General features: G+C 52.8%; 2 protein-coding genes across 2 annotated transcripts in view; one reads left to right on the forward strand and one right to left on the reverse strand.

Moving 5' to 3' along the window:
- The first annotated feature begins 1,214 nt into the window (after positions 1-1,214).
- On the forward strand, positions 1,215-11,451 carry NPC2 (NPC intracellular cholesterol transporter 2). The gene is made up of 4 exons (XM_024192746.2): positions 1,215-1,366; positions 9,288-9,395; positions 9,709-9,881; positions 10,647-11,451. Exons 1-4 carry the CDS (start codon positions 1,288-1,290, stop codon positions 10,731-10,733), a joined length of 447 nt encoding a protein of 148 aa, XP_024048514.1. The 5' UTR covers positions 1,215-1,287; the 3' UTR covers positions 10,734-11,451.
- Positions 11,452-11,935: 484 nt separating this feature from the next.
- LTBP2 (latent transforming growth factor beta binding protein 2) overlaps positions 11,936-27,635 on the reverse strand; it is a 114,639-nt gene continuing 98,939 nt past the window's right edge. Inside the window, exons 29-36 of the mRNA XM_024192747.2 lie at positions 27,154-27,345; positions 26,936-27,019; positions 19,698-19,826; positions 18,189-18,329; positions 17,558-17,725; positions 16,472-16,759; positions 16,056-16,205; positions 11,936-13,033 (exon numbers count right to left, since the gene is read on the reverse strand). Coding sequence (XP_024048515.1) covers positions 12,861-13,033; positions 16,056-16,205; positions 16,472-16,759; positions 17,558-17,725; positions 18,189-18,329; positions 19,698-19,826; positions 26,936-27,019; positions 27,154-27,345 — 1,325 coding nt within the window. The 3' untranslated portion in view covers positions 11,936-12,860. The remainder of the gene's footprint in view (positions 13,034-16,055; positions 16,206-16,471; positions 16,760-17,557; positions 17,726-18,188; positions 18,330-19,697; positions 19,827-26,935; positions 27,020-27,153; positions 27,346-27,635) is intronic.

Raw genomic sequence — 27,635 nt, forward strand, 5'->3', positions numbered from 1 at the left:
ACAGTCACTGAGAAAAGCTGCCTGCTGAGCACCTGCCATAGCAGCTCCAACATGGAGGAGACTGCGAGGGTGCCGCTGGTGCCTCTTGCCAGCCCCATTATATGTGTGACAGGGGTAAGAGGGCGGCAGGAATGAATCCCACATGTGGCCTGATGCTGGTCAGTTACAGGAAGGGGGTGTCCCTGATCACCCAGTTTAAACTGGCTTCCTGAGTGTGCTGGGCAGGGTGATTGTGTCGGGTACACAGGAACCATTTGAGGAGTCTTTGGGATTGGGTGGGCAAGGCTGTGGGTTCTATCCATAAACTAGACCAGCTTTGGCTCTGGGCAGCAGGCTTTGGCCCTGGGTGGCATGGCTCAGGTTACAGGCCCCCCTGCCCAGGGCTGAAGCCCATGGGCATGGGCTTTGGCCTTCTCGCCCAGGCCAGTGGGGCTCGGCGGGTTCAGGTTTTGGTCCCCCCCTCCTGGGGTCATGTAGTAATTTTTGTTGTCAGAAGGAGGTCATGGTGCAATGAAGTTTGAGAATCCCTGAACTAGACTGAGCATGCAAAATTGCTGGCTGCTTTACACCCCAGCTGTTCCTTGTCACTTCTGCTCTGGGGTTATGGCTCCTGCGTCAGTGCTTTTCAGACGTGTTAGTCACAAGCTCTGGCATGTCTTCTACAGGGGACAGGTTGGTCCAGCAGCAGAGACCAGCGGTGCTACTGGCTCTTGTGACTTTTAAAATCATGAATCTTGTGATAGTGTCTTTCCTAAGCTCCACGCCTGATAGCAGGAGCGCACACAAGAACCTCCGCTTCCCGTTTTGTAACCAGAAACAGGGCAGGGGAAGGAGGCTTCTGGCCCTTGGCTTTGTGGGGGGGAAGATTGAGAGCCTGAGCCGAGCGCCCCTGCAGCCCCAAACCAGAAAGGGACTAAACACTCCCGGATGTATGTAAAGAAATCCATTCTCAGGTCTCTGTGGGGTGTTTGAACCCTCTGTGCGGCTCGGCCGGGCCCGGGATCTCTGGCCCTACTGGCCCGTGGCGGTCCGGCTGGGTCACGCTAAAGGGTTCTTGTCTGTGATGTGGCTGGGCCCGGGCGCCCAGAGCCAGGAGTCCAGAGGGGCACCCCCAGCGCCCCGCTGCCCGCGCCTGGCCCGGCCCCGCCTACGATGGGGCGGTTCCCTCGCAGTCAGCTGAGCACAGGGGCGGGTCTAGGGCCGCTGGCTCCCGGGTGACCTGCGGGTGACTCAGGCTGCGCCGCACTTCCCGGATCCTCCTCTCCCCGCTCTGGTGCCGGCTGGACCATGCTCGCCCTGACCGTGGCTCTGCTCCTGGCCCTCGGCTCCGTGGCGCGGGCCGAGCCCCTCAAGTTCGTGGACTGCGGTGAGTGGCTGGTGCCCGGCTCCGCGGGGCGCTGCGGGCTCTAGCCTGGCGCCGCCCGGCCACGCCACGCTCCTGCAGCCCCGGGCCGTGTGCGAGCTGGGTCGGGTGCCGCACACCTCCCCCGCCGGGCTGGGGCGGCTCGAACTGGAGCAAGCCCGGCCCACGAACCCCTGGGAGGGCTGGGAAGGGGGTGAAAGGTGCAGGGAAGTCTTGGAGAGGCTATTTTCCTCTCTGGGCCGGCTGGCTCGGACCCTGGAGGGTTTCCTAGCGCCCTCCCCGCCCGCCTGGGAGTTGCTGTCAAGGCTTTTCCAGCTTTCCCTTACTAAGCATCCCCTGGCCTCCATAGGGAGCACTTAATGTGTCTGTAACCCCCTTCTCCGGTACCTAGCGGAGTCCTTAGCTACGCAGGTTAACCTTGTTGCTCCCTGACTGACAGCACTTGTAGGACGCTGCACACTCCCTCCCTGTTCCTCTTCTAGGTCCTAGGCTACAGACTATGGTGGCTGGTATGTCTCTGGTCTGTTGCGAAACCAAGGAGAGACTCCCTAACAGCGGTTCTGTGCTTGTTGAGCTAAGGGTGAATTTAGGGACTGGGATACTACAGCGAGGAGATCCATAAAGTACCTGCATTTCTTACTTCAAGCTTCACCAGCTCTCCAAATCATTTTATTCGATGTTAATTGTTTAAATAGCATTCAGTGAGTGTCCAGATGTGTGCCAGGTGTCATACAGAGCCAGTCTCATCTCTGCTAGGCTTGCAGTAAATGCAGATAGCAGCTGCTGACTCTCTCTTTCTGTGGAGAGCAGCCATGGAAAATTCATGCATGTCCCATTGAATAAGTAACTCCTGGAGTTTCCAGCTCAGTTTCTCAGTGCCCCTTTGAGAGCAATGGGAAATCCTCTCTTCTTCAGCCTCATGTGCATCCAACTCTCTCCCCATCTAGCCAGCTTTTGTTAGAATTTCAAAATGAATAGCCTGACAGAGGGCCAGAGATTATATCTCTGTCTGCATTCGACAGTGTTTCCCAATCTTCCTGAAACATTAACTTAAAAGTGGTTTGGAGCTCACACTGTCACGGGATTGACACTTACAAGAAATCAAACACTCACCGAAGTAGGCTGAAGGAGGCAGTTCAGGAAAATCTACACTTACCACTGATGGAAATACCAAAGTACATTTAAAAAAAAAAAAAAAAAAAAAACTATAGCAACTCTCTGGCTGCCATCCTAGAACTGTAAGCTCTTCCGATTAGGGACCCTGGGCTAGATTCACAAAGTCGATTGAGGAGTTAGACATTGCAATGCTTAGGTGCCCTGCCACCCAGTGGAATAATTTGCAGCCTCACCTTAGGGGAGATTTAGGTGCCTATGTAAGGGATTCTCAGAAGCCAGCAAGCTGAGTGGGGAGAGCTACCTAAGCTAGCCAGGAGTGAAATGCAAGGGAAAGGGGTGGGGATTAAGGCCCAGATCCACAAAGATACTTAAGCAACTAACCCCCATTGATCTGAGCCCTAAGCACCTGACTGACAGGCCAGAGGCCTGTTTCTGCTTGGGATTCTCAGCTATGAACCTTCTCCTGGTATTAGGTGCCCTAAACCAGGTCATCCCAGCGTGTGCCCCACCCCATCACAGCTAATAGCCCAGTGCTTGGGGCCCTCACTGGGGATGTGGGAAGCCTGATTTCAAGTCCCTGCTCTGCCTGACTTGGAGCAAGAACTTGAACCCAGGTGTCCCACGTTCCAGAGGAGTGCCCTAACCGCCAGGCTATGTGGGAAGCTGTCCTGCTTTGTATAACTATTCATTAGGCCAGAGAGGGAGACTGGCTCTATAGCCTGGTGGTCAGGGTGCTCAGCTGGGCTGTGGGAGAATCAGATTCAAGTCCCAGCTCCAAATTAGGCAGCACGGGGATTCCATCCCAGGTATCTCACATCCCAGCTGAGTACTGTAACCACTGGGCTAGTGGGTATTCTGGGACCCATGCCTGTGGCCCCCTAGCTGTCCTTTGTGTGAGTTAAGTGTACTGTGAGCCTGCCTAATGGATTGGGCCCCATAAGAGGGAGAAGAGAATCCCACTGGGGCTTAGGTGTGAGCAAGGGCTCTAAGTAGCTTATTAGCTGTGGGGTGGCATCAGGACTGAGATCATTTTATATATGCCCACTGGCAGAAATACAGGAGTCTAAATCCCCATAGGTTCCTACAGAGTTAGGCAGCAGCTGAGCAGGGTTTTGTTAGTGTCACTGGCACTTAAATGTTGGGTCTAAAGGGCCAGTTAGGCACCTAAGGAGCTAGTCTTGTTTGTACTGCACCTTGTACTCTATGGCCCTGCTTCTGGTAGAGAGGCTGCTGGGTTCTGTGGTGATAACCGCCTCTGAACAATGGATAATGATAAATGGCAAGATACCAAGTTAGGGGGTGGTATCCAATGGGATTCTGTAAGCTACATTGATCCAGGCATGTCCATCTTGTGGAACAATTGCACTGATCTGAAAGAGGTGCATAAAGAGCATATCAGCAAAGTTGAGCAATAACACTACATTGGGTAGCGTTCAGAGACCAGTTGGGGCAGACAAATAACAGAGGCCTACGGAGAATAAAGGCAGGAAGGGACTAGTTTTTAAAGGTCTTTAGATGCCTAAAGATTCAGATAGGTTCCTAATGTGACTTCTCCCCCTCCCCCCCCCTTCCCAGGGTGGAGCAGGGAGAAACCAGTGACCAGTCATGCTGAGAAAGACCTAGGAATCCTAATGGATGGTGGCAGAGCTGTTGATAAGCCAACACAAACATTATGTATTGGTTTTTGTATGAACCACGGCTCAATATCTAGCTTCTATGGGGAGGTCACATTGACCCAGTGTTTTTGTTAAAATAAAGACAAAGGTGATATGGGGAGTAAAGAGATGAAGTGACCTTCCCTCCCTCCAATCTAACTCACCTCTGGCCTCCATAAACAAGATATGGTGTTATAAAATGACAGATTGCTCTTTCTCAAAGGCTGAGAAAAGACTGGAAACCGGGCTTTTTTGGCTAATTAGAAAGATATCTCCAAGGCTGCTTTGTGTTGGTCACATTGAGTTTAGTAACAAACTTCCTTAACTGATATCTCAGTAATTGAGTTAAAGTTAAATTTCTCCCCTAATGCAGTGAAGCAAGAGAACTCTAAAGCTTTGTCATAAGCATTGTACTCTGCAAGACTGGGACTTCCCTGGTATTGATAAATACTCAATGCTGCCTTTGTCTGCCACCGCCTGTCTTTAGGGCTTGCAGAGTGCATGCCCACCCACTGACAGCACTACACTTGCTGATGAGGAGGTTTAGTTGATCTTGTGTTGCACTCCAGTGCTCCCAGGTGAAATACTACTTTAAAAATATTACTAAACTTGCCTTGTCCCATTCAGTCTTGACAAACAGCAGTAGAGTCTGTCTGTGTATAATCTGAAGTGGCTGCAAAGAGCGAGGCCCAGCATGTAGTCTGTTCCCTCCCCTGAAGGATGTGTATTTCAGGGCACGCATTGGTATAGACAAGACAAAACCCTTCATAGTCACTAGAACGGAGAGTGAGGACACTTGGCCACTTAACTAGTCCCCCTTCTTCCTCTGTGGACGCTATTGTCATGTGTCATGTCTGTCACCAAGCAGAGCCTGGCCTCCTTTCTGTCCCACCAAGGCCAGTGTTGACTTATAACTCCCTTCTCTGCTACCGGTGTCCTTTCCTCTCCCCACTGCTCATCCGCTAGGGCAGTGGTCTCCAAACTTTTTTGATCACGCACTCCTATCAGTAAAAAAATTTTTGAGCACACCCCCCCGCCGTGCCGGCTCTACCATTTTTGCCAAAGCAAAAAAAAAAACAACCAAAAAAAACCAAAACGTTCCTCTTGCCGCGCACCCCACTTTGGAGACCACTGCGCTAGTTCACCCTCTGTTTTCCTGCCGTGACAGTTGCAGATTCTTCCCTCTCCCCTCCATTTCATCCCACATGATCTTCCTTTCTGGCTGTTCTTACCATGTTTCCCCCTCTTTGAATCTCTGCACTGACTTTCCCACTAAACCAGGGGTCTCAATCTCAATTTACCTTAGGGCTAGTGCCAGTCCTCAAATCCTCCCAGCGGGCCAATGTCACTCATGCTGCCCAGAACCCGCTCCCCAAAAAACTCCACCCTCCACTTGCCTAAGGCTCTGGGATGGAGTTTGGGTGGGGGAGGGGATTGGGGTGCAGGCTCTGGCAGGGAGTTTGGGGGTGTGTGGGGACAGGATGCAGGCTCTGGGAGGGAGTTTGGGGTGTGTGGGGACGGGGCGCAGGCTCTGGGAGGGAGTTTGGGGGTGGGGAGGGGGTGTGTGGGGAGGGAGTGTGGGTGCAGGCTCTGGGAGGGGGTCGGGAGTGTGGTGCTTACCTGGGCTCCAAGGTGGGGTGGGCCTGGGGCCTCTGTGTGCTTCTGCCCCAGGCACCGCCCCTGCAGCGTCCCATTGGCTGCAGGGGCACTTGGGGCAGGGGCAGCCCCGCCCTGCCCCACCCCTGGGCCGCAGGGAGGGGTTGGCAGCCACTGGAGCGAGCAGGTAGATGCCGCTTAGCACCGCTGCGCTGCTGGGGCCCCTGAGGGGGGAGTGCCTGGGGGTGGCAGGTGGGACCAAGGGAGAGATCCGGCTCCAAAACTGCTGGAGCCCCGCGGCTACATTGGGGAGGCTCACGGGCCGCAGATGGCCCACGGGCTGGGAATTTGAGACCCCTGCACGAAGTCCAAGCTTCCCCTTCTTGTCTCTAGCCCTGTTTACCTACAGAAGCTGGTATTTCCACCTTCCCCTGCAGTCCCTGCAACTCACCCAGTATTTTCTTCTGCCCCCTGCCTTGTCCTCAGGTCCATTGCTGGAGGCCATTGCACTAGAAGAGGTGGGGAACAATCCTGTGCAAGCACCAGGGAGCTGGATTAGATGGTCCCTAATAGTCTCTCTTCCAGTCCTAAGTGTTAGTTGATCTCCTTCACCGGGCCCATGCTGCCCCCATGGCTGGCACTGTCTCCCCGTAAATATAGTTAGAGAAAAGGTTTGGAGAGGTACATTGTGCTGCCATCTCCTGAAACCCAACCTGTTATACCCCAGCAGGTCATTCTGCTGACCTGGCTGCTTCATGCTGCCCTGCACTTGTAACCCACACACCACCACGGTGTGGTGTTCTGTCCCATCTAGTGGCACTGAGACCACTTAGAGATTAATGAGTTTGCTCTACAGCCTTAGCTAATGGCCATATGGCTTTTAGCTCATGCACTAAGCTCCAGAGGTCCCAGGTTCGATCCCGCGCGCCGACACCCGGAGTCTGTCGGTGTTACACACCCACTCAGATTCCCTGTGTTCCAGAGCAGGGTTTTGCTTTTCTCTATGGCCCGTTGAAAAGCATCTTTTATAGCCCAATACAAACTGTGGTGCCAATGGGAGGGGGAGGAACATGTCTCCTCCTCCCAGTTTTTGCACATCCTTAAGCAGTGGTCTTGTACTAAATCAGTACTCTGCTGCAGGAGCGGTCCAGAGCATTGCAATGCCACTGAAATTTGACCCAGCCATCCCTCTGTTCAGATGGCGACACAGCTGGGCCAAATTTCAGTGAGTGGCATTGTGACCTGATGCAGAGTTACAATGCAACTCAACCTTGGCCCACATGCTTCTCTGTCCAGATAGAGGGCTGCCAGGCCAAATGGTTTTGCAACCTGGTGCACAGTCTTTCTGTACGGCAGAACACTGGGGAGTCTGCGAAGAACTCACTTCCTGATAGCATCGACTCACGCAATGGTGACTTGACTACTGTCTAAAAGTACCTACATGGGGAACCAACATTTGATAATGGGCTTTTCAGTCTAGCAGAGAAAGTATAACACGGTCCAGTGGCTGGAACTTGAAGCTAGACACATTCAAACCGGAAATAAAGCGTAAATATTACCTCACCCACCTTGACTCTCTAAATTTTTAACAGTGTGAGTAATTAACCATTGGAACAACTTACCAAGGGCTGTGGTGGGTTTTCGCTCTCTGGCAATTTCTAAAATATATGCTCCAGGAATTATTTTGGGGAAGGTCTATGGCCTGAGTGACACAAAAGGTCAGACTAGATCAGTGGTTCTCAAACTTTTGTACTGGTGACCCCTTTTACATAGCAAGCCTCTGAGTGCGACCCCCCCCCCCTTATAAATGAAAAACACTTTTTAATGTATTTAATGCCATTATAAATGCTGGCAAAGCAGGGTTTGGGGTGGAGGCTGACAGCTCGCGACCCCTCATGTAATAACCTCCTGACCCCCCGTTTGAGAACCCCTGGACTAGATGATCCCAATGGTCCCTTCTGGGTTGGTATCTATGAAAAAGAGAGAGGGGAGACTCCCTGGTTGAGAGAGAGGGTCCCTGAGGGCTCTGTGTGAGTGTATAGTGTGGGGAGTAGAATGGGGTCCCTGATGGAAGAGAGGTAGGGACTGGAATTTGCTTGCCCCCTCCCCCTTCTCAAAAGTTTGACTTGGTGCCCCCAGAGAGTTAGAGCTGCTAACACCCAATTTGCCAGTATGGACCTTGCCCTGGCAAGATCTTTAGTTGTCCCACCTAATAGGGCTCCCACTCCGTCCCTAGGGAAACTTTCAAACCTAAGCAATCCACATCTCTGCCTCCCCGTTCCTCTCCACCCCCCAATTTGTCCTACTTCAACCTAATCACAAAGCACCTTCTTTGTGCAGAGGGGGTGAGTCTCCTCACTGTATAAAGCTCCCAACGCCTCTGGGCCATGTTAATCAGAGAGGTCATTTAGTCCATCATCATCCCCATCCCCCGTCTCTCTGCTGAGGCAGGGCCAAGTAAACCTAGAGCATCCATAACGGGGTTTTCTCCAACCTGTCTTAACCCTCCACAGATGAGGATTCCACGGCCTCCCTAGTTAACCTCTTCCTTTGTTTAACTATCCTCATCATTAAGGCTAAGATTTTGTTACGGATATTTTTAGTAAAAGTCGGGGACAGGTCACAGGCAATAAAGAAACGTACACGGAAGTGGTGACCTGACCCTGATTTTTACTAAAAATATCAGACAAAATGGGGATCTGCAGGTACCTACACAGCCTGCAGCGGGGCTAGGAGCTCTAGGGGCCCCCACCGTGGGTTGGATGTTGGAGCTCCAGGGTCCCCTGCTGCCCATGGCTAGGAGCTGTGGAGGCCCACTGTCTGCAGCAGCTGGGGGGCTGCAGGGTTCCCCCACCACCTGCGGTGGCCAGGAGCTCAAGGGTACCTCCACTGCCTGCAGCTCTGGAGCCTGTGGTGGCCAGGAGCTGTGGGATACCTCCAGTGCCTGCGGTGGCTTGGAGCTCCAGGGGACCGCCAGAGGCAGCAGGGATACCCTGCAGCTCCCTGCCCCTGCGGGAGACTCTGCAGGTCCTGACTGCCGCAGGCTGAAGTCATGGATTCTGTGACTTCTGAGACTAAATCGTAGCCTTACTCCTCATTAACAAGCTTGTGTCTAATCTAGATCTCCCTTGCTGCAGACTAGGCTGATGACTTCTTGTCCTTCACTCAGTGGCCATGGAGACAATTGATCACTGTTCTTTTATAATAGCCTTTCACATATTTGAAGATTTATCAGGTCCCCGCTCTGCCTTCTCCTCTTTAGATTAAACAGGAGGAAGGGTTGAAAGAATTGGCCATTGGTCATGTTTTCTAAACGTCTCATTTTTATTGAGCTCCTCTGGACTCTCTCCAGTGTGTTCACAAAGTAGCTCTAGCTGGAGCCTCACTAGTCTCCAAGACTCTTTCCTTTGAGGGGTGTGTGTCTGTTTTATGCCACGTCTGGCATTGCTGGTGTGTGCGTGTCATGTACACTAGGACTGGGTGTTTATGCTGCTTGGAGGCCTCTGACTGTGGGTAACAGGGCCCTAAAATGACCAAGTTCTTGTTTGTTCTTGCAGGCTCCAAAGATGGGAGCATCACAGAAGTGAATGTGAGCCCCTGCCCCACACAACCCTGCCAGCTCCAGAAAGGGATGTCCTACAGCGTCAACGTCACCTTCTCCAGCAGTAAGGGGTTGAGCTTCTATGGGGGTGGTGGCTTCTCTGCAGCGGGGGGTGGAGATGAGAGGGCAGAAGGGGAGGTAACAACTTTTCATCCCTGGGACTTGCCTGCAGCAGTTGGAGATGTGGGGAAGGATGGTTGGGAAGTGTCCTCATGGTAGGAGAGAAATGAAGAGCATCTATTGGTGACCGCATCCTACACTGCGTCCCCATGAGCTGCAGCGGACACTGCACGGGGTGGAAATGGTGCCCTGCCCGAATAGCTCTGGAGCTGTGGGCAGCTGCTCGTCTCCCTCTCATCCCTTTCCCTGTCCTGCAGAGATCGATAGCCAGGGCAGCAAAGCGAAGGTGTATGGACAGATAATCCATGTGGATGTACCCTTTCCCATCCCTGAGCCTGATGGATGCAAGAGTGGGATCCAGTGCCCCATTGAGAAAGGCCATTCCTACAGCTACCTGAACAAGCTGCCTGTGAAAAGCGAGTACCCCAGTGTAAGTGACCCACAAGCCACCTCCAGGTCTTAGAGCTACCCAGCCTAGTCAGGGCTCAGCCCCACAGCATGCCCTTGAGCAAGGAGGCCCTTTTACCCTTGGGAATAGGAGGTGCATGGGTGGGGGCTCAGGAAAAGCGAGCAGTTGAGGTCACCTGTCAGGAGTCACCTCTACTCCATGCACCATTCTCTCCAAAACCAGTCTCCAATTCCTGACCCCAGGCCAGGCCAGACCTGTCAGGGGAAGCAGCTTGATTGTGACTGCAGGGGTTGGGGAAGGTGCGTACAGTGTTTGCAGGCCCCTCTCTGGGCAGTGCTTCTATATAACCTCCTTCCAGAGCCTGTGACTCAGAGTCATGGCCCTGCACCAGCTCCTCCCTCCCAGCCCTAGTGCCTCATGGTGGTGGGGAGCTTAATGAAAATTTCAGCTCAAAGGGCCAGGACTTTTCTTAACTGAGACACTGTGCAACGCCCTCTATCATCGCAGTAGGGTCAGTATTGACTTGGAGGTTGGAGTGCTAGTCCTTGGAGGTTTCCCAGCTAACCCTGCTTAGCATGCAAGATGTTCTGGGGGTACAGCGTAGCTGGAATTGGCCTGCTGCAACTCACCTGGCTCCCAGTCTGCTTCCAGAGGTGCAGTTCGGCCCATAATTAGGGGCAGAGGGGTGGGTTCTCTCCTTCCCCACCCCACAAAGGAACTCAGACTGCCCCCATGCCTGAGGACCAGCAACTCCCTGCACACACTCACTTCCTTTGTCTCTTCCAGATTAAACTGATTGTCCAGTGGGAGCTGATTGATGACCAAGGCCAGATGCTATTCTGCTGGAAGATACCTGTCCAGATCACCAGCTAAGGAGCCCTGCGGGCAGCTTTGGGGGAGGGTAGAGGGGAAAACCTGGGTCAGACTCTTCTTATATAATGGGCATTTCCTGACATCTGCTTCAAAATTCTGCAGCCTACAAGCAGCCAGCACGGTGTTCTCCCAAAGCTGAGGTACAGTTGCTGCAGGGGCATCAATAGGCAGAGGGCTCAACTCCCTGCAGCTTGAGTGGGAGCAGAGTCTGGCAGCCTGTGGTGGCAGTGGCTGAGCAGCACACTGCTGGAGCTCTGTGGAGGTTTTTGTCTGCTTGAAATGAGCATCACAGAGATCTCTCTCTCTCATGCAAGGGGGCTGGTGTCAGCTGCTGTTAACCCTTGAGTGCCTGTCCTGATAGAATGCTACTGCGTCCCTCTGCTTTTCTCCTGCTCAGTCATGACCAGAGTATTCCTGCGACCTGCATCTGCCATCCAGAGCCAATGGAGGGGGAAGAGAGGGGAACTGGCACTGCCACTTGTCTTCCATGAGCACTGGTATCTCCTTGGCTCAGCAGTGGCCAGCACCTCTACAGCTGGGAGAATGCTTCCTCTGTGCAGGCACAAACCCAAACCGCCCACAGCATCTCTGCAGGGCTGACTCTGACTAACCAGTGATTTGCACTGTCTGCTAACTTACATGGAGCTGCTGCTAGGGGCTCTTCACCCCTAACCTCTCTTTATAACTTTCCTTTTAATAAAGGCTCAATAAAAACTGCCATCTGCCTGTTTTGCCTTGTGTGATGGGGTGGCCAGCATAAGGTGGTATCTTCAAGCTGGGGTCAGAGATGCCACTATCATTATGCGAGAGGAGTGGATGACGGCCCAGCTGGGGATGCAGCCAGCCCCTGCAACGTCCTCTTATGAGGAGGCAGCTTGAATCCAGCCTGGCACGTGGGCTCTGGTTATATGATCTCCCCTCAGTTATATGAAAGGAAAAACATAACCGGAGTTAAGGCTACTGACCAGCTAGTAGTAAAATGTCCCTTCAGAGCTGTGTACCCTAAATTTAAAAGGGCCACCTCCCCTGAAAGAGAGAGGCTGGGCAAACCTTGCTAGAAGACAGTGGCCCTCTACTGGGGAATTAAAGGAAGGTGCTGCTGCTGCACTGTGTGCATCATCATCTTGGAGGGATTCCTCCCCAGGGTCTGAGCTGTCAGGCTAGGCAGAGATGAGGCAGGGATTGTCCTGACCAACCCCAGGGTCTGAGCCATAGGGCCCCAAATAAACATTTTATTTAACAACAATGACAGATGTTCCCTAGCAGATTCCATTAGGAAAAGCCACCAACAGCTTTACAAAGCTGGAACCCCATCCCACTGCAAGGCAATTGTACAAAGTGCAGGGGTGAAAGTCTTGTGCCCAGGGAGAGCAGGGTCCCCAGGCCTTTCAAACCTGCTGGGCTCCACGTCCAAGCCACCTCCAGAGGACAGGTGGCATCTGTACAAAGCTGGAGCTGGCCCTCCTCACACTCAAGCTCCCAGGCCTGGGGTTCATGCACCAGGCTGTGCTTTGGGCCAGGGCAAAGACACCAGCTAAAGCAATGAGGGGTAACACTGGCAACGATGAAGGCCCTGGACTATAGGTGGGAGTGGGGTGAAGTGTCCTGTGAGCCCTCAAACAGGACAGCATGATTTGCTATCAACCCCTCTGCCAGGTACTGGGGAAGGGCTGAGGCTTCTCTCCGCTATTTACACCGGTTACTGGGGAGCCGGGGGAAGGTGCTGCCCTTCTGCAGCTTCAGCTGCTAGAGTTCCTTAGTTTAAGGCCTGTTTAGCCATTTCAATAATGGTGAACCTCACAGGTCTGTGTAGTGGAGGGAGGAGGAGGGCCCTGCAGGTTGGTGGGGGAGGGGAGTGGGGGGCCCTGTGGGTCCATTTTGTGGCAGAAGCAGGAGGTTGGTGATGAGCAGACCAGGCAGGGAGGTGGCTGCAGATGCTTGGAGCTCTCTACCCTGGACTATGTCCCTATGGGCCCAGCCAGGCGAGGTGTGGCAAGAAGGTTGTGCGCTTTGGGGGACGAGCAAAGGGCATCAAAGCTACTGCAGTCCCAGGGGGCCTCTCTCCAGCCGATGGATCCAGGTACCAGCAGAGTGTCTGAGGGGGGCCACCCTTGCCCCGTCACTCCCCTAAAGCTGTGCTGCCTCTGGGCTCTGGGCGGGTGCAGGAGCACAGCGGTGGGGTTCAGCCTGCACCACAAAGCCAGGCGAGCAGTTGCAGCGGTAAGAGCCCTCTGTATTTTCACAGGTGCCGCCCTCACACAGGGGCCCAGGGCTGCTCACCTCCTCACACTCGTTAATGTCTGAAAGGAGAGGGAAGGGAAAAAAGCCTGAAAGCCGTGTTCTGCAGCACAGCACCCCCACTACACAGTACACCTCCAAACCCAGCTGACAGAGTTCCCCCACACCTAACACCCCCACTGCAAGGAGCCCTCCAAACCCTCACACCCAGTATCTCCATGCTGCGTAGGGCTCACCAAACCTCCCACATCCAGCACCCCCATGCCCAGCAGCCCCCAAGCAGTGCCGTAACAAGGGCAAGGCGAGTGAGGCACTTGCCTCGGGCACACAAAGCGGGGGGGGGGGGGGGTGCAGAAAGTGGTGGAGAGAAAAAAAAAGCTGCTGGCACGGAGATATTTATAACCCAGGTGATCTCCCCCTGCCTGGCCCCACCTGCCGCCCCCCCCCCCCATGCCTCCCGGCCCGACTTGTTCCCCCCCTTCCCCAGCCCTGGAGCAGAGAGTCCCTGTCTTTCCCCTGCAGCAACTGCTGCCGCAGGGTCCTAGTGCCCCCCCCCAAATGGACTGCCAGGGCAGACTGACTCTGAGCCTGCCCTTCCCCCTCGGACCCTTTCATTTTCCAATGGGACCCTCCAGCAGCACAGTCCCCCCCCCCCCGCCCGCAGTCACCGCTCCTGCTCCATGCTGGGCAAGGAGGCAGCCCCATCCCTCACCCCCAGTGAAGCTACAGTCAGGGGCAACAGCAGGGGAGGAGGCGCATGCAGCGTCCCCTGGCACCCACCACGGGGGAGGCGAGGGAGATTCCTGGACCTGAGAGGGGCCCTAGGAGCACATGCAGTGACAGTGGTGGGGGTGAGTGTGCTGCTGGGGGGGCAGGAAAGGGGGACTCCTCCCCCAGAACTTGCTGCTGCCGGCAGGGAAAGGGCTGGGGGGAATCCTCCTCTCTGGCCCCTGTCCCGGAGCAGCCTGCCTGCACCCCAAACTCATCCCCAGCCCTGCCCCACCCCAGAGCCCACACCCCCAGTCAGAGCTTTCACCCCCCCACCGCACCCTCAACCCTCTGCCCGAGCCCTGAGCCCCTCCAGCACCCCAAACAACTTATCCCCAATCCCAGCAGAGCCCTCACCCCCCACACTCCTACTCTCGCCCTGAGCCCCTCCCACACCCCAAACCTCCCATTCCCAGCCCCAGACAGAGCCCTCACCCCTACTCTTGCCCTGAGCCCCTCCCACACTCCAAACCCCTCATCTGCAGCCACAACCCACAGCCCTCACCCCTGCACACCATCCCTCTGCACCTCTCCCATCCCCAAACTCCCTCCCAGAACCTGCACCTCCTCCCTCCGCACCCCCTCCCATCCCCAAACTCCCTCCCAGAGCCTTGGGCGGGGGAGGGGGGCGGGGTTTGGGGTACCACCAAAATTTCTACAAACCCACCACCCCTGATCCTGCCCTGCAAACCTGAACGCCCAGCATTCTCAGGACACATGCTGATCCCTAGTGGCCACTGCTGATATCCAGCACCTCCCTCTCTTAACCTGTGAGTCCCTCTCTGGATTGGAACTGGACTGGAACCAAAGACCATCTTGGAAGCAACATTACCAGCCCAAGCAGTCAAAAATCATGAGTTAGACCCCCCAAAATCACAGGCTCTACCGCCGCCGCTTCATTCATTCTTCGGCGGCAAGCCCTTCCCTCCGAGAGGGACTGAGGGACCCGCCGCCGAATTGCTGACCCTGGGGGAGGGCTCAATTTTATATTGTCTCGGGCGCAAAAATACCTAGTTACAGCTCTGACCCCAAGCCACACATCGCTGCCCCAAACTCAGCACCCCCACATTGTAAAGCAACCCCATGACCCCATGCTGCAGTGCTCCCTCATGCCCATGATATAAACTGCCCCCCATCCAGATCACCCCAAGAAGAATGCTTTGTGCTCCCTCTCTTAAGAATGAGATGTGCTAAACAACAAGATTTGGGGGAAAGGGTGATTTTGGTTTTGCAAAATTCCTCTTGCTGATTTGAGAAGGTTGCTGGGAAACGGAGACGAGGGCACCTCTGGGGTGGCCCTGAAAGGGGCCGATTATCATCTCAGGGACCAAAACACAGGCAATGAACCTTGCACTGAGCAAACAAATGAGTGTTTTATTAACCTTACAGCTGTTCCAGAGTGCTGATGGAGGCCTTTTGTCTGGAACAGCTTTTCTGGGGCAGGAGTGCTAGTGCAGTGCAGGCCCAAGAGCCACCAGCTTTTAAATACCATGTTGATTAGATCTGCTGAGAGCACTGCTACGTGACAGGTGGCCAAAGCACCTGTACACAGTCTGTACCAGTGCTCATGGTGTGCTAGCACCACAGGGAGGCTGCCCCGACTGACTAGAGCGCACACAGCTCCAACCCGTTCTGCCCTCACTTTGTTTCCTAGATCCCTTCTTCTTCTTCACTTTTCATTTCCCTGAACTTTTAATTTTCCTTTGTTTCTCCCCACAGCTCCCCCCCACACAGAGCGAGCAGGGTTTCCCCTCATTCTCCACAGCACCCCCACCTCCAGGACTCAGCAGACAGGGTTCCCCCTCATTGCCCACAGTCCCCCCCATACTGAGTGAGTGGGGGTCCCCCTTCCCATGACAGATCCAGGCCTTGTGTGAATCTCGCCTCAGTCAGGCTGTATGACCCAGCCACATGTGCCAGGAATGTGGCTGATGCCCTGATTAGAGTGACAGCCCTGGGTGCTGAGGAAAGGGGTCCCTCCTGCCCGAACCCTGGTTCTCTTCCTTGCAGTTCTGTGATGGGAACACAGTCGGAGTGGGAGTGGGGAGACCCTCTGGGTGCGGTTTCACAAGCCCTGGTCCTATGGAGCTCCAGTGACAATTGCCATTCCCAGGCAGTGACGCTAGGGGGCAGCAGGAGGTAAGGAATGGCTGAGGGCTGCATGCGCTGAGCTCCACAGCGGAAGTGACTGGGAGCTGCAGAGCTCAGCCAGCACTCCTCAAAACCAGTATTTTAGCTGTGGGGGTGGAGGGCAGGCAGCTTGCCCACCCCCTACCCTCTGTGGGGCTATTTCTCTCACCATTTGGTGCCACTCACCTACACAGGCCATGTGGGTCATGTCCAGCTGGAAGCCGTCAAAGCAGTCGCAGGTGTAGCCCTCCTGCACGCGCACGCAGCGCCCGTTTTCGCAGCCATTCAGAATGCCGCACTCCTCTGCCTGGAGTCCCTCAAAGCTGTCAAAATGCCCTGTAGATACAGAGGGTCCATCAGCCTACAGGGAACACGCTGGGGGGCAGGGGAAGGCTTTATGCCCACAGGGGAACAGAAAACCATCAGCCTGGCAGGTGGGTGACGTAGAGGGGCCAGGGGCAGCAGATATGGATATTTGTCTGGATAACACAGATGGGGCCCTGTCCAGGCTGGCTTTAGGAGAATGAGAGGGTTACTTTCTGGGCACAGCCTGAACCTAGAGGAAGCCACCAGGACACCTCTTGGTCTTCTTCAGTACTCACCAGTTTGGCTGGGCAGGTAGCGGGGCTGGGACTGCGCTGGATGGAGCTGAGGTGTGCGTAGGAATGTGCTGCCACCAACCTCACTGCTCAGTTCTCTCTGGGGGAAGCTGGCATCAGGGGCTCCATACTCAGGACTCAGGTAATTGTAATAGGGCCCTAAGTCTGGGCTATAGAGTCCATAATGAGAGTCTTCTAGGCCTGGTCCATACTCGTATCCGGGCCTTTCTTGGAGTCCAGCCTCCCTCTCAGTCTCTCCCCTGGCCACGTTACACAGGTGAGCAAATTCCTCTGGAAGTGGAGAGAGAGGGAAGGGGCAGCTTAGCACCATGGCACGAAGGAGGGTAAGCCCCTGACTGTCCAGGCATGAGCTAAGTGCGGGGGTTGCATCAGGGATGGACTCAGGCTGGGCAGAGAAAGGCCAAGCCCAGGAAGAGCAAAGGCCAGGCAAGGGTCCCAGGGTCCTTATGGGATTTGCAAGGTATGTGGAACCCACACTCCAAGCCATGACCAAGGGGGTTGGATACCTGCCACAAAGAACCCCCTGGGCTGGGACTCTGTCAGATCTTACAACCTAAGCAGGATTTGGCCTTGTACACTCTTGGAGGGGAACCCCTCCTGCTCCGGAACACCTAGCTACTGCAGGGAGCAGTGAGGGTGACTGAGTAGTGGAGACTCCCCTCGGAGTCAGTACTAACTCCAATGCCTCAGCGCAGTACTAGGGGTGCTGTGACACTAAGTGCCACCATTCAGATACATTCAAGCAAAGGACTCACATGCCACCTCAGCCCTGAGCCAGAGGGAACTCCCCTAGGAGCGACAGGAGAATTCATTCCCTGCGGCACATTCAGTCCTTGCCTGCTAATAAGGGGGCATTTGATGACACATTGTGTGACTGGTTTCTGGGATGTGGACACCTGCTCACTGGGGTCTGCTGGGAGAGCCCCCTCTCCATTCATCCACAGCCCACAATGACCTTTCACTCACTGCTGACCGTTGCAGGGTTTGACTAGCAGGAGCCTAGAGGCCAAAGGCTCCACAGTCCCTGAGCAAGCCTGTCCCCTCATTCCTGTGACTGTGCATTCTCACCAGAGGCCCTATGGGGGCAGAGTGCACAGTCCTGGCTCCAGGCCTCGCCATAGCGGCAGCAGCACTCGGTGTACGTGGTCCGTCGCCCCCGCAGTGGCTGGTTGCAGATGTAGTTGGAGACTCTCTGCCAACAGATGTCCAGGTGGATTTCATGTTCATCCAGGTCTTCTGTTCATAAGATGGACAAAGAATGCCATGGGGACATCCACTAGGTCTCCTGGGATCCCTTAGGAAAGCGCCGTGCCCAGTGTTTTGCTCCCAGACTGTGCCCCGCACTCACACCCCGTGCACTGAATTTCAGACCCAGCCAGCACACTGCCCCTCCCACAACATACCTCATATACAGCGATCCTCAGGTTCTGCACAGATCCCTGCATGCAACATTCCCCCTTGAGTCTGGCACTGTACCCCACAGCCCCTACTCCCCCGTGTGCAGCACCACCTTGCCTATGGGCTACTCCACCACTCTGCACCTTATGTCTCTGCTTCCCTCTCCGAGGAGGCATGCATGGAGGTCCTGGGGTGCAGCCTGCACTGCAGGCCCAGGCCAGGATGGTGCAGATCATGCGTGCAAACCCATCTCCCCTGAGGCCCTGCAGCAACACCCAGCCTGCTTGCCAACCCCACTCACCAGCCCTGTTGGAGACGTTGATGCAGTGGTTGCGGGTCACATCCAGCACCAGGGGGAGGCTGCAGAAGCAGTGGAAGGAGCCGGCTGTGTTCAGACACTCGCCATTCACGCAGGACATTTCATTCTCACACTCGTCTTGATCTGCAGCCACAGGAAGGCAGAGATACCCTTAGACTGGCAAACGAGGGCACCACCCCAACCCATGTCCCAGGGAGTGCCTCTGCCACCCTCGTCCCCCACCTAGGGTTGCCAACTTTGTAATATCTTAAAACCGGACACTCCAGCAGGAGTACTGGAACCTCTCCTTCCCCCTGAGGGCCCACCCTTGCCCAGCCTCTTCTCTTGAGGCCCCGCTTCTGCCCTGCCCCTTCCCCCTGAGGCCCCATCCCCTGTTCGTTCCTCTTTCCCCCTCCCTCTGTCGTTCACTGCTTTCCCCAGTCTCCCCACTCCCTGCGTGGGTCAGGAGGGACTTGCCTGAGGAGCCGGGGTTGAGAGCTGCAGCCACTTGAGGCAGGTAGGGGGCGACCCCAGCTGAGTAGGGGCAGGCGCAAGTGATGACTCGGCCCCTCCCCCGTCCACAGTAACTGGACTTTGGGTGTTCGCTCAGTAGATCTGACTGGTAGGGTTGCCAGGCGTCCAGTTTTTGACCAGAACGCCCAGCCGAAAAGGGACCCTGTTGGCTTCGGTCAACACCGTTGACTGGGCCGTTAAAAGTCTGGTTGGCCCCCTGCAGCGGGGTAGGCAGGGTGCCTGTCCAGCTCTGCCCAGCTCCCAGGAAGCTGCCGGCATCTCCCTCCAGCTCCAGGAACCATGGCCAATGGGAGCTACAGGGGCAGAGCCTGCAAGCAGGTGCAGCATGCAGAGCCGCCTGGCCATGCCTCCGCCTACGAGGTAAGCGCCACCCGGAGCTCCTCATGCCCTCCCACGCCCCAACCCCTTACCCCAGCTCTGAGCGCCCCCCACATCGCAACCCCGTGCCCCAGCATGGTGAAAATGAGCGAGTGAGCAAGCAATGGAGGGAGGGGGAATGGAGTGAGCGGGGCCAGGCCTCGGAGAAGGGGCAGGGCAGGGGCAGGGCAAGGGCGTTCGGTTTTCTGCAAATAGGAAGTTGGCTACCCTACTGACCTGACATTGTCAGGTCCTCTTTTCAACCGGACTTTCCGATTGAAAACCGGACACCTGGTCACCCTACCCGCACCTTGCACACACACTGTACAAGGGCCCCAGGCAGCGCCTCTGCCACCCCCAATGCCTCCCCCCCCCCACACACACACACTGTGTAAAGGCCCTGGGGAACGCTTCTGCCAACCCCTACCCATACGAGAACCCAGAGGACACTGCTCCATAACACTGCTAACCTCACATAACATGGGCACCAGCACTGCCACCACCCACACAGCAAGGGCACTGGTGCCACATAAGGACAGAATGGGCCTGCCTCCTGCAGTGAGGAGCGGAGGCCCAGACAGAGGGAGGGAGGAGCTGTCCAGAGGGGAAGGGCCATCTCACCCACACACTCGAGCCGGCTGGAGTCGTAGAGATAGCCAGAGCGGCAGAAGCACTTGTACCCTGGCACCGTGTTCACACAATGCCCATTCCGACAAATCTCGGGGCCGAACATCTCACACTCGTCTGCATCTGCCAAGAGAGGGGGCGGGGGAGGCTGCGTCAGTCACGTAGGCCATGTGCCTTGCGGCCAGCAGCAGGAAGAGAACCAGCTCCTTCCATCCCAGAGGTCGACATGAGCCAAGGCTGGGGAAAACCAGCTCAGCTGCTAGGTCCTGACCTCAGGCAGAGGGGGAATCGCCTGTAGGTACAGCAGGGGCAGGGAATCACCATGGGCAAAGTGGGAATAGGGGGAAGTCGTGGGCCCAGGGTTCATTACAGACACTGCACATGCAATTCCCTGAGTCGTGCAGACAAACAAGTTCCACAATTATATTTTTAACTGGTTTGAAAATCAAGCCCGTGAAGCTAAAGGGCCAGAGCCTGAGCCAAGTCCACACTCCAAACCCACAAGCTTGGAATCCAGCTCAGCAACCAGGAGGAGAAAGAGCTAAATCTTCACGGACTAGAAGTCTGGTTTACAAACATGTAGAACTCAAAAACGGCTGCATGGATTCTGCTGAAACTTCCCAAAAAGCTTTGCCTCTTGGCTGGAATCAAACCTGAGAAGTATCGGCCCAGAAAGAATTAGTTTGCCAGAGTTACTGGCAATGGGAAAAGGGGGCTTCTCATGGAAAGGGCACACTCCTGCTATATTGAATAGTCAAAAAAGCCACGTTTGTCAATATTGTCTCAGAACCTCCCACCACCGACGCTGCTGGATTTAGGGCCAGAGAAAGCCATCCCAAAGGTGTCCTGGGGAGTTGCTTCTCAGTGCAATGCTGTAGAGGAGTGCACTCACTTCTAGAGCACTTCCTCATGGGTAGGGGTGGCATAGCAAGCTCCTTCCCCATCAGGCCCCCCCTGCTGACAGCTGTTCCGGCCCTGGGGTGATCTCTCTTCCTGTAACTTCCTGGCCCTCCAGCCAGGTATTGGTTTCAGTCCACTCCTTCCTGGGCAAGGAAATCCCACAAATGACAGTCCAGTAGTTTCATTCGTAGTGTAAGCAGAGTCAGGATGAGCTCTACCCTGACATCTGGTGGTGAATTATGGCGAGTGTGGAAAAGAACTCCAGGGGCTGATCTTGTTTACATAGGCACACCCACTCGCCTGGCAGGAAACACAGCAACTGAAAGTGGTTACTTTGGCTGGTGTGGGATCCCCAGTTTCTCTATTATTGGGGCAGGAAGAATAAAGTTTTGTTACCCTGATTCTGTGAATCAAGGCCAGTGGAACTGTTGTATGACAGAAGGACTGAGTGAGTCCTTCACCATTACCTAAGTAGCACTTGCTTGACAAGGGGCATGGGTTACAAAACCCAGTGAATTGAGAGAGGATGGGGACAGGTATTTGTATCTGATGGTATGGGCCCCCTCTGAGGGTCCGAAACACCAATTGCACCACCTCCTCTCTCCACTGTGGAATGTCAGAGCTAACTTTGATTCCCTTAGGAGTCTAGTTACAGGCTGCTGAGCTGAATTCACTTTGGGCCAATGGTGCACCAGCACTGGGGCTCCCCTACTATATTATGAGCTGAAATCGCTAAGAGCTGAAATCACAAAAGAGCTGATGTTATTAAGAGCTGAGATCATTGAGGCTATGTTAACTAGTGGGGGAGCCTGAAGCTATATTGCTCAGCAGCTGGCGGAGCAATTTGTGGGGACGACTGGAGGAGCAGCGAGCGGCGTGGAGCCTTGCGGGGCCGGTTGGAGTGGCCCAAGGAACGGTGAGCGGAGCTGTTTGTGGGGACGGCTGGAACGGCTCACAGGTCGGTGAGCGGAGCAGAGCGGAGTGGAGCGGAGCAGCTTGTAGAGCGGAGCAGTTCGTGGGATGGCAGGAAAGTGGACTGGCTCGTGGTAAAGGCTGCGGCGGAACCCCCACGGAGAAACAGACGGCTGGCCAGCCTCGGATCACGTAAGGTGCCCCTTAACACCCTGCGTGCCCCCCCCCCCTTTACTCTGGAGCTGCACTGACCAGGGGCAGAGACTTTGGGGGTTGTTGGACTTTTGGGACTTTGGGTGGTTGCTGGACCCCAGAGACTTTGGGGATGTTGGACTTTGGGGACTCTGGGTGATTTTTGGGTTGCTGGATTCAAGAACCAAAGGGAAAGGACACAGCCCAATTTGCTGGGGTGGGTTCTGCTCATGGTTTGTGTTATGAATCCTGTTTGTGGTGTTTTTCCAATTTTATGCTGATGTTGTTTACCTCATGTTATTAAACATTTTCTGCTACACTCAGACTCCGTGCTTGCGAGAGGGGAAGTATTGCCTCTTAGAGGTACCCAGGGGGGTGGTATGTAATTGTCCCAGGTCACTGGGTTGGGGCTCAAGCCGGTTTTGCTTTGTGTTATTGAAACGGAACCCCTAGATACAGAACCCGGCCCTTGTTGCTGCCAACTTAGATGGGCAGAAGGGTTACAGTAGTGTAAATGACATTTCACTAGAAGCGATCTGTAGCATGCTTATAGATATTGTAATGAATGCAATGTACGTAATTTGTAGTGCCTGGGCTTGTATTAAATCATATTTTTTAGGTTCTGATTTTGATGACCGGTAAGCTTGGCAGCCATAGTCTATAACTGTTCTGATTAAGGCTCTGTATAGCATCAGGAGCATTTTCTTATCTGCCCCCCAGTTAGTCCCAGCAAGACTTTTAAGCAGATTAATTCTTCTTTTAATACAGTTTATAACACTGTTTCACAAACGTATTTGATCGGGCCCCCCTTCTTTGTGTCTGTAGCCGTTTACACCTCCCCCAGCCCCAAGTACATATACCACAACCCAGCTCTGAAGGCAGAGCGGAGAGCAGCGGCTGCTGGCTGGGCACCCAGCTCTGAAGGCAGCGCTGTGCCAGCAGCACAGAAGTAAGGGTGGCAATGTGAAAAGTGGTATTTGTCAATATCACTTTTCACAGCAGACTTAGTGCCCCACTGCCACCCTTCTGTGCTGCTGCTGCCAGCCCAGGGCTGACAGACGGAGCCCTGCTGCCTCCAGGTGAGGGATTTGGTGGGGGAGGAGAGCTTGAGCCTGGGCTGCCTCCCGGTGAGGGATTGGGAGGGGTGAGAAGATCCTGAGCCCGGGCTGCCTCCCAGTGAGGGATGGGGGGGGGGGGGGGCAGCCAAGCAGTGGGCTCTGGCTGTTCCCTTTATCCCTGCCTCTCAGGTGTGCATGGCCCTTCTGCACGAGCCCCAGCCACCCGGGGCTGACAGCCGGAGCTCTTTAAAAAAAAACAGCTTGAGCCTCCCTTGACACATTTCTGCGCCTCTTTTGGGAGACCCACCCTATCGTTTCAGAACTGCTGGTTTGTGAGATCTTTCCAAAGTAATTTAGTATCAAATGTTACCGCTAAGAATTTGAGCCTTTTAATTCTATGTATTTGTTCTTCCTACATATACAGTTTACATTCCTTTGTAACTTTCCTTTTCGTAAAGATCAATGGAAAGCATGAAAGCTCCTGCATTTCCCCAGTCAGAGGTCTCTCGTAACTCTTTGCTGATTCCCTTTTCTGCCACCTCAATATTCCTGCTTCTAAGCCACTGAGCACAGTCATCTGCGAATACAGAGCGATGCCTATCTCGGCACTTATCAACCCAATCTTATTTAACAAATAACACTTCCCTGGGGTGTGCCATTTTTAATGTTGTATATATTAGATATAACTTTCCCAACTCTGACCTGCATGGTTCTTTTACTCAAAAATTCTCTAATCCATCCATACATTCTTCCCCTTTTCCCTAGTGCACCTACTTTGTACAACTAGCTGTCCCTCCACAACATGTCATATGACTTCTCAATATCTAGAAAGGCAGCTATCATAAAACCTTTGTCCTTCGGACATTTTTGTATTTCAGTTCCTAATTTAACAATGTGATCAATAGTCCATCTTCCTCTCCTAAAACCACTTTGCACCTTACCTATGATGCCATTGTTTTCCAAAAAGGAAACCAATCTTTCATTCACCATTCTCCCCATAATTTTATCCAGACAGGATGTAAAGGCAATCGGTCTATAGACATCCACTTTTGTGAATAGTTTGCCTGGTTTTCATATTGGAATTACTACTTCATGTTTCCACTCTACCAGAATAACTCCTTTTTCCCTTTTAGTGTTATATAATTCCCAGAGAACCCATAAACTGCTTTCAGAGAGATATTTAAACATTATGTTAAATATATTATCTTTACCCGGGGAGGTATTCTTGCTGATATCAATAGCTTCCTCAGGTTCCCATTCAAAACCGTTGATTCAGTCTAGTACCTTCATGTTTACCTCAACTACATAATAGAACATGGCTCTCTTCAATGAATTGTCTTTTAATCTGGTGGAAAATTTAACGTTGATTTCCATCATTACTCATCCCTTGGAAAGTTTCTGCTAAAACTTCTGCTTTCTCATTATCAGAACTTGATCATCTTGTCTTGTGGCTACTCTTAGGCTGTGTCTACACTACGGATCTTACAGCAGCACAGCTGTAAGGTCTTCTGTGTAGCCGCTTTATGCCGGCAAGAGAGCGCTCTCCCGCCGGCATAATTAAACCACCCCAAGAAGCGGCAGTAGCTAGGTCAGCAGGAGACACTCTCCCACCAACATAGCGCTGTGCATACCGGCTCTTTTGTCTGTGAAATTTATGTCGGTCAGGGGTGTGTTTTTTCACACCTCTGGCTGACAAAAGTTTTGACGACAAAAGTACTAGTGTAGGCAGGGCTTTAGTCTGAATTCCATTCATTCTTCTAATTTGCCTGTGAATTTCTGATGTCATGGTATCTTTCTTTATCCACCCACAGGACTTCCTTCAACTCTTTCTTTGATTTTATTTTTTAAAATTCCTTGTGCTATTGTCTTACATCTTTTATATTTCATTCAATCTTCACTAGTCACTGTGGTTTTCACGTTTTTATAGGCTTTATTCCTTTCTTTATCCGCCATTTTGCACTCCTCATTCTACCATACAACTGAGTTTTGAGTTTGGGGGGTACTTCAATATCTGAGATATGGCTACAGTAGCTGCTGCTATTAATTCCATTATTACATTATCATTGACATTCTCTGTCATCACTCACACAATGAGTATTCACAAATTCCACCCATTTACTTGGAAACAGCTCCCAATTAGCTTTCTTAAGATTCCAGGTGGGTAATTTACCATTATTTTAACCTTACCTTGCCCTTGAAAATAATAAGTATAGGGAAATGATCACTCCCCATTCCTTCTTCCTTATATATTTCCCAGTTACATTTAATTGCAGTATCTGCTGTTATAATTCCCACATCTAAATAGGAAAAACTACCATCTGCTGCATTAAATCTATTTGGGGTGTCATCGTTTAAAACCATTAGATTGTTTTCATCCATGAACTTTCCTAACTATGCACCATTTTTATCAGCTGGCTTTACTTCCCCACAATTTTTATCACTATTTAGGTCACCACATATAATATATGGTCATTTAGCATCCTTCACTATTTCTTGTAGCTCCAAAAACTTTCTAATTTCCCATAAGGGTTGTAGACTTTATAAATCCTTACAGAAATATTTCTCTTCTGCATGGGGATCTCAACATTATATTCTAGGCTTACTTCCTCATTCTCTACTGCTATGTAGCTTAATCCTTCCCTTATGAAAGTACAAACACCTTGTCCTCTTCCTAGTTTTCCGTCTTGCCTAAAGGAATTTTAAAAGCAAACTTTCCAAGCAACCATGTTCCCTGGATACATATGAAATCTGGTTTAGTTTTCATTTTCAGGATATTTTCATTTAGTTCTTGACCATGTAGGATCAGACTGTGCACATTCCAGCAAAAGACTGAGATCTCCATACTAGTCACGTTTCACCATTAACCTCATTCAAAATTACATGAATACGGTCCATTGACAAATTGCTAACTTATAAGTTTTTTTCTGCTGCCTTTGCTACAATATTCATTTTTTTCTGATTTTTCCCCTTGTTTGTGATGTACAATTCAACTTTTTTTTCTCACTACGAGTATATTGTCACCTATTCCTTCTGCAGTGTTTATCATAGTCTTTATCGAATAAGGCTGTGTCTGCAATTCCTCTTTTCCTGGGCTGATTGTCTCTTCCTTCTTCTCCTAATGCTTTGAGAGTCCCCTTACTGCTGCTACATAAGGCATGTTATTAACAATTTTTGTCTTTTGTATCTCAGTAGCTTGTCTTGCTGCAATACATCCTCTATATGCTGGACTGTGATTACCACCGCAGTTACTACATTTGGCCTCTGTCCTTCTTATACAGTTTTCATAGGAATGCTCTCCTCCACAGTTACTGCATTTCATTTTCCCTTGACAAACATTTGCGACATGCCCATGCCATTGGCACGTATAACATCTTAGGGGAGAGGGGTATATGGCTTGGTTCTGAATATCTGAAACCCTAGCGTTACTTTCTCAGGTAGAGCCATCCCTCAATACTACAGCTGTTGATGGCTTTGCTTTCTCCTCCTGGTTTACTAATTAGTTGCTTACTTACTGTGCTTTTGGTCTTCTCATCACTGGTCAGCTCTAATGGCCTGCCATACATTACCCCCTGGTAACTTATTTTAACTTTCCCTAGCATTTTACTTTTTATATCCGCTTGTTCTTTGTTTTTACATTCAACTAAAAGATCCCCATCTCACAGCCTCTTGGCTCTTACAATATCCCCTATGCTTTTTTTTAATCCAGTCAGCTACTTTCAAAGACTTAACGTCACCTAATCTTGTTCTTTGACTAGTGATCTTACAAATGTAGCATTTTAGTTTATTTCCTTCCTCAGCTTTGCTTTTTTGTTGATATCATCACCTGCTTCTGCTTCTATTCTTTTCTTTTTTTCCCCCTACTTTGTGTCCATTCTCTCTAATAGACTCTTCTTCAATTTCCAGAGGGACTTCATTTGATGTCAGAAAATCCTCCCTCCCTCCAGCCCAGCTCCCTTCTGTGTCAGATTTCCTGCCTTTATAGCAACCACCGACAGCTTCTCCTAGCTGGGACTCCTCTTTAAGTGAGCCCGGCCTACCCTCCAGGTGCAGCCAGTTAACATACTTGGCCTCTCAGGCCCACATGAACCCATTCAGAGCCTGTGTGGGGTACAGACGACTGTTCCAGTAGCTCAGGCCCCGCAGAGAGAAGAGAAGAAAAGGTGCTGGTACCTGTGTATGACGTCTGTCCAAAGAGCAGAGTCCCTTCCACAGGGATATAGCCCTTCCCACTCGGGCAGATCTCACTGTATTCCACTGCAGACAGGAAGGGAAGCGGGCAGAGAGAAAAAAACCCAGGAATAGGTATTATGACTAGCTTGGGACACAGTGAGCATGCTATTTGCTCTGATCTGCGTGAGGAGAGGGGAATGCTGGGGACGGTGCCCTACCTGTGCCCAGGATAGGGCAGGGATGGGTCTCACAGTTGTCCCCCCAAGCAGCCCCCTCGGTGCAGCAGCACTCCTCCTTGGTGGTGTTTTTGGCCAGGACGCTGTCACACAGCTGGACATCGCTGATGTGATAGTAACACTCCTTCCGCTCTGAGCCAGCGGGACGTGGTGCTATGGGCCGCTCAGGATCCCCTGAGAGACAACAGAACACAAGAGATGTGCCACAGAAGGCCTCAATGACATGCCAAGCTCCCAACCTGAGCTCTGGAGCCCTAGGGAAGGTCACCCCACATCCAGAATCTCCCATGATGAAAACAGGGCTGGCAATGTGGCCTCCCTCGCACGACTGTTCAGCCTTCAGAACAGATCCCTACAGGTGAGATCTCACCCACACCCATTCATGGTCAACAATGCCCAGGCAGCACCTGGCTCCTGCCCCAGCGAGATCTCACCCATGCCAGCTCCTGGCTGGCACTGCCCCA

This window comes from Terrapene carolina, unplaced genomic scaffold (genome assembly GCF_002925995.2).
Source record: "Terrapene carolina triunguis isolate 2854851 unplaced genomic scaffold, T_m_triunguis-2.0 Scaffold96, whole genome shotgun sequence".
NCBI lineage: Eukaryota > Metazoa > Chordata > Testudines > Emydidae > Terrapene > Terrapene triunguis.

Bases quoted from the DNA above. Each gene is read 5' to 3' on its own strand.
- NPC2 (XM_024192746.2), top strand. From the start codon at position 1,288: ATGCTCGCCCTGACCGTGGCTCTGCTCCTGGCCCTCGGCTCCGTGGCG. The intron at 1,367-9,287 runs GTGAGTGGCTGG...TTGTTCTTGCAG, and splicing joins CCTCAAGTTCGTGGACTGCG to GCTCCAAAGATGGGAGCATC. The intron at 9,882-10,646 runs GTAAGTGACCCA...TGTCTCTTCCAG, and splicing joins TGAAAAGCGAGTACCCCAGT to ATTAAACTGATTGTCCAGTG.